A 12551-nucleotide genomic window follows, 5' to 3' on the forward strand; every position below is an offset into this window, starting at 1 on the left:
TATTGCATTGCTTGCGGCTTTCGCTTATCTATTGGAATGTTGACGGGGCAACGCCTGCAAGCATGCCCATATCTCGGCCCCTTTTTTGCTCTCAGTGGTGAGTGGAATTGGTTGATATAGGGTATAATAAAGTTGTAGTTTGTGACAGGCAGATGAGAAATATTCAGGGGGAATATTAAAGATATCTATATAAAATATATTGTTGAATTATTTATTGAATTAACAGATTTGATCTGGGTTGAAATAACTTTGCCCTATAAAAGAAGATTATGCTGTATACTGTATACAACTTCTCTTTGCTTCAATGACATGAAATATTTCGAAAATACTTTACACAATTTTAATTTCAAATTTAAGAAGAAGAAGCAGAAGAAGCACAATCATAGCATAAGATGCGCATCATCTAGTCGGGCAGCCTGGCCCAGAGCCTTGTGGGCCTAGTGGGCTAACATTTTATTGCTTTTGCCCTTAGAGACACGCCCACACACCTATCCCACGCACAGTCACACCTACACACACACTCATCTCTGGAGCTAATTTAATATTGTGCTTTGTATGATTTTCACATATTATCAAGAAGTTTTATTGCGGCAATTGAACACGTTTGTCAGTCAGAAAGACGAGCAGGTTGCCTCTCGTCCTTGTTGTCCTTGTCGTAAAATTGAAGCACCCACAGTATTTTGATATTTATGTTTAGAAATTGTAAACGTATGCGAATACATGTATGTGTGACTCTGCGTGTGTGTGTGTGTGTGAGTGTGCGTAACGGTTTATGCGGGCCCCCAAAGCATTTTGTGGATGTGGTCGACTCGCCTTTGTTTTGTTGGGTTGTTTACTTTTATTAGCTTCGGTATTATTGGTTATTGCGTGGAGGCACACACACACACACCCACACACACGCACACATATCAAATGGTTGGACAAAGCCGAAACACAAAGCTGAGCAGCGCAAGAGCTGAGGGGCTGGGGGGAGCATAGCATTTAGGCAAAAATGAAGGTAGTCTATGGCTGATTATATAATTTAACTTTTATTTCTACATTTATAGCCCAATAAAAGGGAAAGCAACATTCTCTGCATTGCCAGGAGCTGTTTAATTTATCTGCCAATCGAGTCCGCATATTGAAAAGCACTTTTCCAATTTATTATGCGCCTGTTCGAGGCGCAACCGAGAGATAAACGCTCCTTTAATAGCCCCAGAAAATGTTTCATTTCGAGCTCTGCTACCTTTGACAACTCATAAATTTTTATGTACTTTATGGAATGCGTTTCTTTGTGTCAAATATTTACTCGACTCGACCACGTAACCTCACTGCTGACTAAATTGCAATGAAGGACTTTCAAATTGATTTATAAATTTATTTCACTTAATATTTTGATAAATTTTTATGATATTTATCTAAATATTAATATGAATTATAATTATTTGTCAAGTAATTTAATCAGAATTTGAATTGACAGCAAAATGCATTATCAACTAATGAATATATTAAATATATTTGTTGATAAATTTATATGTATGTGACAATATAACTAATAATGAATTCATTTATGTTGATGTGATATATTTGTATTTGTGAACATATGTATATTTTCTCTTTCTGGACAGATTTATGTTTTCACAGGAAGTCAAACTTTTATTGAGTTGGCTGTCTCGAGGTCATTCACTTCTTGCTTATTACTAATTAATATTAATAAAAACTTTGCAGAAAGTTTGTAGGTTGCAAGTAATCAAGGTTCAATTAAATGAAACTTCAATAATTGCTGGACATTTAATATATGCATTACAAGTTTTTGTAAAGAGATCTAAGGAGAGCATACTCTTCCCGCACATATTGTCTAATGTCATTTTTCTACGGTCCTCTTCTCTGTCTCGGTCCTTCTCTATCTCTCTCTCTCTCTCTCTCTCTAGCTCTGTTTGTCTAGATCTCACTTCCTCTCTTTCCCTCTCTCTTACAGTCTCCATCTCGCTCTCTCTCTCACAACCTTTCTCTGTCCTCTTCACTCATAACATAATTTTGCGTATTGCCAATTGTTTCTTCCAATTATTTAATATGCATAAAATGAGCCAGAGACCAATTTCTATTTCTCGTATTATTTATGCTTCCACTAGTAATGCTTACAGGGTATTTAATCAGCAAAACGCCTGCAACAACATGCTCTAAAATAAAAGCAAAATAGCAAAACAAAACAATAATGCGAAGCGCACTCTTGCGCTGGGCTCTTAATGCGTATACGCCGCGTTGCACATTGCATCAAATGCTTTAAGCGAGTTCCCCTCACGGGTTGGCGACCGTTGCTCAAGCCGTTTAAATCAACAACAAATGGTAATAAAAAATTGTTGACAAAGCCAACAATAGCAACAGGAACAACAACAACTGAAGTGTGTGCTTCAGAAAACGAAAGCGAGGGGCCGAGAGCTGAAAGTAAATGCTCTATGCCAGAGCAGAGCAGAGCAGAGCAGAGCAAATAGTGGCTGCTGTGCTGAGAGCTGAGCCCAGTTACGGCCGCCTTAGGCCAAACTGCAAATGCAGCGCCTGCTGACCACAGGCATATGGGCGGAGGAGGAGGAGCAGGAGGAGGCTGAGAGCAGGAGCTGGGGCTGCAACAGGGACGACAAAAAGTAAGCCAAGCCCAGAGCATAATGCGCCGGTTTCGGGTCCCCTTGAGATATAATGCTTAGCATTTTTACTTTGTTTTTAATTTCTCTTCTGCCAGCAGCCTGCCCACCTCCTCCTACCCCTCCTCTCATCATGCCGGTCATTTTTTATGGTATTTTGTTTTCTTTCTTCAGTATTTTTTTTCTCTCTTTTTCTCTTTGCCTCTCTGGGAAAGTCTATTATGCTTACGAAAATTGCTTTACAGCTGCGGCAGCGGCTAGAAACAATGCGGCAAAGGTTACACAGCATAAAAGAAATACACACAAAAATGAATAATGACAGTGAAACGGCGAACGGCGAATGGCGAGTGGCGAACGGCGAGTGGCGGGCGGGCAGATTACTTCTCGCTAAGGACCTGGCCAACAGAATTCGCTATCAAAGTCTCAGCTGTGGCTGCAGCTAGTGAAAATATTTGCCCAGTGAGTGAGAGTGTGAGTGTGAGTGTGAAAGAAAATGGGAGCGGGCAAGCCAAAAGTGCAGTTAAAATAATTTGCGCATAATGAAGCCGGAAGTGTGAACGCAAAAACAAGAAAAGTACAAGAAATGGGAACTTCATTATCTATGGCAGCAACAGCAGCGGCGTTGGCATCAAAAGAAAATTACACAAAATCTCTGCCTGGCTTTTCTAATTAAAGTTTCAACGGCCTCGGCGCCAAAGTGAAATTAATGGCGTTGCCATTTTTGCCGGCTTGTTGCTGCTTCGCTTCGCCACCTCCTCTCCGTCCCTCTAGGTTGTTTAGCTCTATGAACTCAACGACGGTTCCTCGGGCACTTAATCTGAGACTCTCCTCTGGCCGCTCAAGCCAACGTCTCGATTTCGTTCGTAGTTCCTTTGCCCCATCGGCCATTCGACTTCCTGGCAAATGTGTGTAATTTATTTGCAATCAATGCGGCCTGAAAGGACATTATTTTTACATTATAGCCGAGCTGTGGAGAGCTGTGTGGGTACGTGTGTGTGTTCGTTATGTGTGTGAGTGTGTGTGAGTGTAAATGTGCCAGGAGTGGACGTGTTGCCAAAGCTTTGTCAGCAAACATTTGGCAGCTGTCACTTAATACTTTTGCATACCCTAGAATTGTTTTTATTCGAGTGGGGTAAGCTCAACTGTGAAGTTGGATGAGAAATTGATTTTTAGAGATGGGGAAATTGCTTTCGAATATATATCGACTAGAGGCTTACATGTTTTTATTTAAGTAAATTATTTTCAGGTCTTTCAACTCGATGTGCGAAATATATTTATATGAATATAATTTTATATATAGTGAATATATTTTTATTTATAGTGAATGTGAATAATGAAGACTAAATGTAGGTTCCTGTATTCATCGGGGACTTGACATGGAATGGAAAATAATAAGATCTGACTACGATCTAATTATTTTTCATTTCCCTGTAATTTATTTAAATTAAAATATATCTCTGTATATTGAAAATAACTTAAACCTTTTATAAATTATATATAATATATATAAATATTTTTTTTTATTAATATATTTGTTTTAAAAGTATTTGTACCTTGAAATTTAGACTCCTATGATTTAATTAATATATTTTATTTACATCGATTATATTTGTAATTTTGAAAAGTATAATTATTCATTAACTTAAATACATTTCTATACATATAACGTTTGTTCTTTATTTCCTGTTTCTCAACACTAATTATCAATCAGTTGGCTCACCAGTCACCAGTTCAGCAGTCAGCAAACCCATTTGTACATGGCTCGTACGAAGTTTCTCAAGCCAAAAATACTTATGCACAATTCATTAGGCTCAGGCAGCGAGTGTGCAAGCAGTGCCGCGGCCTGTCTCGCTGTCTGCCACAAATTTTTTTTGGTGCAGCGCAAAAAGTTGCTCGACCCACGGCACGTATCGTGTGTCATAAGCAGAAGCAGCTTAAGGAGCGCAAGGCAATGGCAACGGCAACGGCAGCTGCAACTGCAACTGCAACAGCAAGTTGGCAACTGTATGGGACGTGCCACTGGCAGTTGGCAAATAAAATTATTAACATCGCTGCAATGCAACATAAATAGGATTAGTGTCTGCAGTAAATGCACAACAACAACAACAACAACGGCAGCAACAGCAACAGCAAAGCGGCAATGGCCGCAACAAAAGCAGCATTTGCATGTTGCATTTTGCATGTTGCATACTTCACGGCGTCGTCATGCTCATATGATAAACGGAATGGCAGCGACAATGCCACACACATGTGCCCCATTGTCTTTCGCCTGTCTGACTGACTCTCTGCCTCTCTCTCTCTCTCTCTCTCCCACACACACTCTCTCGCTCTTTTTGCTTGCCTTTCTCTGTCTGTTTGTGGCCCGCTCGATGGCTCTTGTCTGTGGCGCAGAAAAATGCGGCTGAGTATTTTAGCAACATGCAAAAACTTTATGCCGTGCATCGGCGACGTCGCCGTCCAGTGTATTGACCCTCAAAGGTCCCCCCTCCACACACACACACACACACACACACACTCGCACACACTAGCACACATGTGCATTAGTCATATGCCCGGCCACGCCCACCCGCCCCGCTGACTTGTCGCGGTTTTTGCAAAGCGTTTGTTTGCTTTGCGGCTTCCGGTTTAGTTTCGAATCCGTTTTACGGATAACTGCATAACCGCTTTAAAATATTTTTGTTTGTGTTTTCCTACAATTTCTATTTTCATTTTCCCCCATTTGTTTCATACTCTTTTTAGTTTCTGGGGGCCTCTCACACAACTGTTACCAAAGAGCTGTCCGAAACATTGTCCAAAGTTACGTCCGACTGCGCCGAGTGCTCAACATTTCAATTTGCGCGCGGTCCGCATTAAAATATCTCATATCAACGTAATTAACTAGCTGAAGGCTCGAAATGCCTGTCGCAACATCACGGCATGCAAATTGAGAATTAAAGTGATTAAAATGTCACCAGCTGCGGGTGCTTCAAAAGTTGCCCAAGTGCATTCCGAGCATGCCGATTTGCATTTAATTAACCCAACTTAAACTCACTCAACTGCTCTGAAGTGTCAATTAAAATGTCTTCATTTAATTAATCACGTATTGAAGTGCAGCTACATGTATCTAAATTTTGATATGTGCAATGGGTATACTGAGCAGAGATCATAAATAGAGGTGTACCATATAGAGTATTGAAAATGGAAGAGTAAAGGCATTATGGTTAGCAATAGCAGGAGTTAAGGCTATGCTGAATGCAGAACGAAATGTTTTTAGGCATGTGTATATACTTGTAATCAGGGTATTATTTATAATCAGGGTATCTGATGCTCAGTATGTCGAAAATGTGCCTATGATTTACCTGTGCGCGAATCTATATCAATTGCAATTTGCAAACAGCAACCGCAATCTGTGTATGGATATGAATCAATATAAATTGTGTATATTTACGATATAATAGCTCTTATCGTAGCGATAAGTGGACAACGAAGCTATCGATACGAAGGGATTTCATTGATGGTTCTATATGCGCAATAATATTCTAATCTGTTTTTCGACTACTAGATTTCAATATAAGATCTCAAAGCTTATTTGTTTTTTTTTTTTTAATTTTTTAAGTGATGTAGTTTATAATAAGCAAAGATTATTTAATGCGTTACGTTCAAAATTATTGGTGTTTTATTTATTTCTATTAAATTAACTTTAAAATTAAAAAAAAAGTCCTTATATGATAGAATCGGCAGAAGTGCCTTCAATCTGTCTCTATCTCTCTCTCTCTCTATCTCTCTCTCTCTCTCTCTCTCTCTCCCTCTCTCTCTCTCTCTCTATCTCTCTCTCTCTCTCTCTCTCTCTCTCTCTCTCTCTCTCTCTCTCTCTCTCTCTCTCTCTTTCTCCGTCTCTATCCTTCCTCTTTAGATACCCGTGAATATTCTCCTTATCTCTGCAATTATTCGATTCTTCATATATTATTGTGTTTATATAATATTTCCTTTTCCTCCAGTTTTTTATTCACTTTTCTGCAGTACTTGAGAATTCTCTTAGTCATAAATTCTCTTTCTCTTCATGTGAAGTTATTTCTTAATTTATTGATAATATACGTAGACCTTTTCATATTGCACATTGAAGCAATTTAAACAGTTTCTGTGAGTCGTTCGCAGACGTTTGCTCAGCGCTTGACTTGAAATATTAAAGCGGAATTGCTCAAATGTTGTGCATACGCCCCGTTGGCTGCATGCAAATTTTATATATTAACCGGCAACGGGGCTCAGTGCCTCGCAGTGTTTTGCTTTGCTTACTTTGCTTGCATGCTGCTCGTCCATAATTGCAACATGCCGCAAACACAAGCCGCAAAGGGGGGAATGGAAGACTGAGGCCGGGCGAGAGACTGAGAAAGGAAGAGAGAAAGGGAGAGTGAGAGAGGGAGAGGGTAGCCAGACAAGTCAAATAAAAGCCGCGGGCCACACGATAAAAACCCTAGTCAACTGGTTGGCTCAAGTGAAGGTTGGGGCACAAATTGAAGCGAGTGCCACGTTCCACGTCTAGGCTCAGCTCAGTTGGGTTGGGTTGGAGCTGGAGCTGGAGCTGGAGCTGTTGCTGGTGTTGTTATGACTTAATGTCGCTGCGCCAAGTGACAGCTATGATGGAAGTACACCGAGAACGGAGGGCTTATTAAAATGTCACAAATGCAAAGTTTATGGCAGCTGCATTGCTTGGTTGGCACCATGGCCAAGCCAATGGACAGGGCACCACGGAAAGCACATACATACATACATACATACATACATACTACAGTGTACAAATGTATGTGAAAGTAATCACATAAGCTGGCACATCTTAATTGGCAACAGAGCTAAGTAAACATATGTGAAGCAATTTATGTGTGATATAGTTTACTTATTAAAATAGAATTGATTTAACTATTTGACAAGCTTAAACCATTTCTTTAATTATTACTAAGGTATAAAATATATTGGGTTGCTTCTATCTAAGAAGATAGAATGGCAAAAATTGACTTGCAAGCGAGGTTATTATTTGGCGCGATGTTCAGGAGATAGCGACCAGGCTCTTCTGAGTTCCATATATTATGACTACCCATCTATACTGATGATCCAACTTTATATATTTACTTAGAGTGTCAACTCTATAATTCTTATAATATTACTCATAATCAACTATAACATCACTTTTTATCTCACTAACTCCCTCTCCCTCTCTATCTCTGTCTCTTTACAGTCAACATTAGCTGAGCAGTCCATATTAGCAGTTCTGGTTGCATTCCCACTGTCCTAGTATGCGATGGCAGCAGCGACAGCGACGCTGGAGGAGAATCATGCACGGCCCCGCGATATAGCCAGCGATAACAGCGCCCAACAGCGAACGCTGGCCACCAAGGTGCGGCGAAAAGCATGGGACAGGCGGCCACTGCGGCGACTGCATCCGCCCATACCGCTTGGCCAGCTGCTCTGGCTGCTGTGCTGCCTCAGCCAGCTGCGGGCCGAGTGCCCGTCGGTGTGCGAGTGCAAGTGGAAGAGCGGCAAGGAGTCCGTCTTGTGCCTTAACGCCAACCTAACACATATCCCCGAGCCGCTCGACGCGGGCACCCAGCTGCTGGACCTAAGCGGCAACGATATACAGACCATACCCGACGACAGCTTCGCCGCGGCGCAGCTGCTCAACCTGCAGAAGGTCTATCTGGCCCGGTGCCGGCTGCGGCTGATCGAGCGACATGCGTTCCGCAAGCTGATCAATCTCGTCGAGCTGGACCTGAGCCACAATCAGCTGACGGCAATACCCTCGCTGGCGCTCTACCACGTCTCGGAGCTGCGAGAGCTGCGGCTCACGGGCAATCCCATAACGCGCGTGCCGGACGACGCGTTCGGCCATGTGCCGCAGCTGGTGCGGCTCGAGCTGAGCGACTGCCGCCTGTCCAGCGTGGCGGTGCGCGCCTTCGCCGGCCTCGAGAGCAGCCTCGAGTGGCTCAAGCTGGACGGCAACCGGCTCCGCGAAGTCCGATCGGGCACCATAACATCGCTGGCCTCGCTGCACGGCCTGGAGCTGGCGCGCAACGAGTGGAACTGCAGCTGCTCGCTGCGGCCCCTGCGCACCTGGATGCTCCAGCAGAATATACCCAGCGGCATACCGCCCACATGTGATGCGCCACCGCGCCTGGCCGGCCGCGCCTGGGACAAGCTGGACGTGGACGACTTCGCCTGCGTGCCGCAGATCGTGGCCACCGACACCACCGCGCACGGCGTCGAGGGGCGCAACGTGACGATGAGCTGCTACGTGGAGGGCGTGCCCCAGCCGGCGGTGCGCTGGCTGCTCAAGAATCGGCTGATTGCCAACCTGAGTGCGGCGGGCGCCGGCGAGGATGCCGAGGAGCCGCGCACGGCGGCCGCCACCCAGGGGCGCAAGACCTACGTGGTGAACATGCTGCGGAATGCCTCCAATCTGACAATACTCACCGCAGACATGCAGGATGCGGGCATCTACACCTGCGCCGCCGAGAACAAGGCCGGCAAGGTGGAGGCGAGCGTCACGCTGGCCGTCTCCCGCCGGCCGCCCGAGGCGCCGCTCGGCGTGCGCGTCGTGCTGCTGGGCGTGCTGGCGGCGCTCTTCTTTGTGGTCGGCTCCTCGTTTGCGGCCATTTGCTTCTGTTCGCTGCGGCGTCGCCGCAAGCTGCGCCTCTGGAACTCGGTGCCGCCGGTGCGGCGCAGCGAGAGCTACGAGAAGATTGAGATGTCCGCGCGGGTGCGACCGGATCTGGGCGGCGGCGCCAGCTGTGGCGGCGGCAGCGCCACCGGCGCGGGTCTCTTTCAGGACGCCGAGGAGCAGAGCTATCTGCGGGCAGCGCACACGCCACTCAACGACCACGATGCGGGGCAGTCGGCCATTGTGAATCCCAGCGCAGGCACTGCCACGCGACGCAACGGCGACTACCTGCATGTCTCCACGCACTGCGACGACGACGACGAGGAGCAGCAGCAGCAGCAGCAGCAGCAGCAGACATCGCAGCAGTCATCACAGCAGCAGCAGGCGCAGTCCAAGTCGGGCACGAGAAAATCCTCCACATCCGCTGCGAATAATGCAGCAGCGGCCATCGAGGAAACGGATCTGCACATACCGCGCCTGATTGACATCGGCGGGTGAGTTGACCTCCCACATTACACCGCCCACTTGCCCCATCCCACTTGCACTTGCCACACTTGAAGCAGCTCTCGCTGCTGTTGCTTTTGTTCTCTGCGGTTCGTTACTTCGAGTGGCAATTGTCCTGTTGCAGTTGCCCCGTCAAAGAGCTGTCATGCTCTAGTGCGCTGCACGCCCGGATCCGTTCCATATTATGGGCAACACTTGACACTTTCTGCTCGAGTGCTGCTGCTGCTGCTGCTGCAACCATCCATCCCATTTCCCGCCCGTCGCCCCACACCCACCCTACCATCCTTGCGAGGACGCGTGCTAATGACGCGCAAAATATGCGTTGCCTGACACGCCACGCCACGCCACGCCTCGCATGAGTATTTTATTTTTGGGCCACCCCTCGCTGATTGCCGACTCTCATGTCGAACGCAAACGAGCCTGGGCAGCACTCCAAGTGCCTCTCATATGGAATATAATGAATACGGAATGTCTGCACCTCCCTTTTCCTATCCCTCTGTCTCCCTCCCTACGACAATGCAACGAGTAGAGGCGCTGGGCACAAATAGATTCCAAGGAGATGCCGAGCTGAGGGCACAAATCAATGGCCAGCTCTGAGAAAATATGTTACAAGAGATAGTCGGAAGAGTTGAATATAAGAATATAGTGTATATATCAAATATGTAATGGATGAATGGAATCGATAGTCAATAGAATTACGTTGAATATATACTATATCGAGCAATGGAGTGAACTGATATTATTATTATTGTAAGGTTTAGTACTCTCACGAATGTAAACTTAAGTATGAGAAATTACAGAGAAGCTGCTTAGAACCTAGTTTATACTCCAAATGTGTTTCATATGTAAAATAGAATGAATATGAAATGTGTGCACTACAATAACGCAATGAGGAGACTCAAAGAAAAAGCAGAGCTTCTATTTCGATATCAACTGATACCTTTTCCCCAATCCTTTATCGTTCTGTTAAAGCTAACATAACCTCAATGTTTCCTCTATCTCCCTTTCCTCTCCATCTCTCGCTCTTTCGCTTACTATCTCCCTATCTCACTCACTCTCTTTCTATCCTTCTCACACTCTGCTCTAATCTATATCTACATCTCAACATATCTCTATATCTCAACATATCTCTCTATTCTCTCGCACCTACAGCACCGACTCCGCTTCAAGCTCAATATCCAGCCAGGTGGATGCAGCTGCTCGCCTCGCTGGCTATGGTGGTCACGCAGCCACCTGGAAGACGACGCCCATAGCAACCACAAAGATCACATCGCCGCACAGCAAGCCGGTCGCAACGAGTCAAGCAACGAGCGCCGCCTCCACAGCGACGCCCTTCACCCACTTTGGCAGCCATGCGACAGACGAAATGGCCACGTCGGTGTTCTGCAGCAGCAATGGCGATGGCCAGGAGAGCGATCTGTTCGACAGCAACTACCCCGATCTGCTGGACATAGCCAAGTACGCCGTGGCACAGGCGGCGCAGACGGGCCACGCCTACCCGCCGGCGGGAGCGGGCACAGCGAACGGCGGGCTCTGCACGCTGCCGCGCAAGCTGAAGCACAGCGGCAAGTATTTCCGCAATTCCTCGGACAGCCAGTCGCCGCTGCTGGCGGACAACTCGAGCAAGTACGGCAGCAGCACGCTGGGCGACGGCAGCTTCCTGAACGAGGCCATGGGCCTGGGCAGGCGCTACTCGGCCGAGTCGAGCTATGCGAACTACGCCAGCACCACGACCTACACGGGCGGCGGCCAGCGCGCCAACAGCTTCTTGAATCTGGTGCAGAGCGGCGCCCACAAGGGCGGCCTGCACGGCCACCTACTGGGCCAGAAGCCCAGCCTGCCCTCCTCGCCGGTGCAGCACCAGCGCTCGTTGAGCAGCGCGGCGACTCCGCTGCTCGACTTCTCGGCGCTGGCGACGCGCGCTGCCGGGGCAGCCAACTCCTCGGCGGCCGCCTACGACTACCATGCGGCGCAGCTGGAGCGCTTTCTGGAGGAGTACCGCAACCTGCAGGACCAGCTGTGCAAGATGAAGGAGACCTGCGACACCATACGCAAGAAGGAGACGCCTCTGCGCGTCGCCATCGGCCAGTCGGCGGCCCAGCTGGCCGACCCTGTGATGTATAATGCAGCGACTGCCGCGCACAGCCCCAAGCCGCCAACGTCGACGCTCAAGGCGAAGACGCTGCTGCCCGGCCAGCCGCCCGATCCGCCGCCCTATTGGCTGCACCGCAACGCCATGCTGAAGCGACTCAATGCGGATGCCAATGGCGCGGGCAGCGGCTCGCCAGGCGCCGCCTCGCCACAGCCCGGCCAGGACATCTTCAAGAGCTAATCGAACTTGTGTACAGTCGATGAATAAGCCCAAAAACCGGTAACTTCTTCGGTGCGCCGAAGTCTACATAACCTTGCAGCGGTTGCTTAAAGATCTACTAGAATTTTGTTTATAATTGGAGCTAAATGCTCATTTATTTATTTTATTTTAGAGAAGACTCAAATAAGATATTAAAACAATAGAAAAAAAAAAAATAAATAAATATAAATTTAAAATTAAATTAAAAATGATATTCAAAAATTCTGGAATTTTATGATTTTATTTATTCATGAATTTATATTTTTATTATAATAAAATTTATAATTTGTTAACTAACATAAATTCAATTAATATCCTTTGATTTTTAATCTAAAAAATAATTTCTAAAAAATTTTATTTTGATTTAAGCTGTTTGGCTAAAATTTATTTTTCTATTATTTTTCTTTAACAAATTTTATAAATAAAATCATATTTGTTAACTCGATTTTTA

General features: G+C 46.0%; 1 protein-coding gene across 3 annotated transcripts in view; it reads left to right on the forward strand.

Moving 5' to 3' along the window:
• kek3 (leucine-rich repeat, immunoglobulin-like domain-containing kekkon 3 protein) overlaps positions 1 to 12229 on the forward strand; it is a 39961-nt gene extending 27732 nt beyond the window's left edge. For all 3 annotated transcript variants that reach the window (XM_030382798.2, XM_030382801.2, XM_089257434.1), the window contains 2 exons: positions 7828 to 9740; positions 10903 to 12229. In XM_030382798.2, the coding sequence (XP_030238658.2) occupies positions 7891 to 9740; positions 10903 to 12082 (3030 nt within the window). In that variant the 5' untranslated portion in view covers positions 7828 to 7890 and the 3' untranslated portion in view covers positions 12083 to 12229. The remainder of the gene's footprint in view (positions 1 to 7827; positions 9741 to 10902) is intronic.
• The last annotated feature ends 322 nt before the right edge of the window (positions 12230 to 12551 follow it).

Source organism: Drosophila navojoa, chromosome 3 (genome assembly GCF_054131105.1).
Source record: "Drosophila navojoa isolate 15081-1374.11 chromosome 3, UAZ_NAV_1.0, whole genome shotgun sequence".
NCBI classification, from domain to species: Eukaryota; Metazoa; Arthropoda; class Insecta; order Diptera; family Drosophilidae; genus Drosophila; species Drosophila navojoa.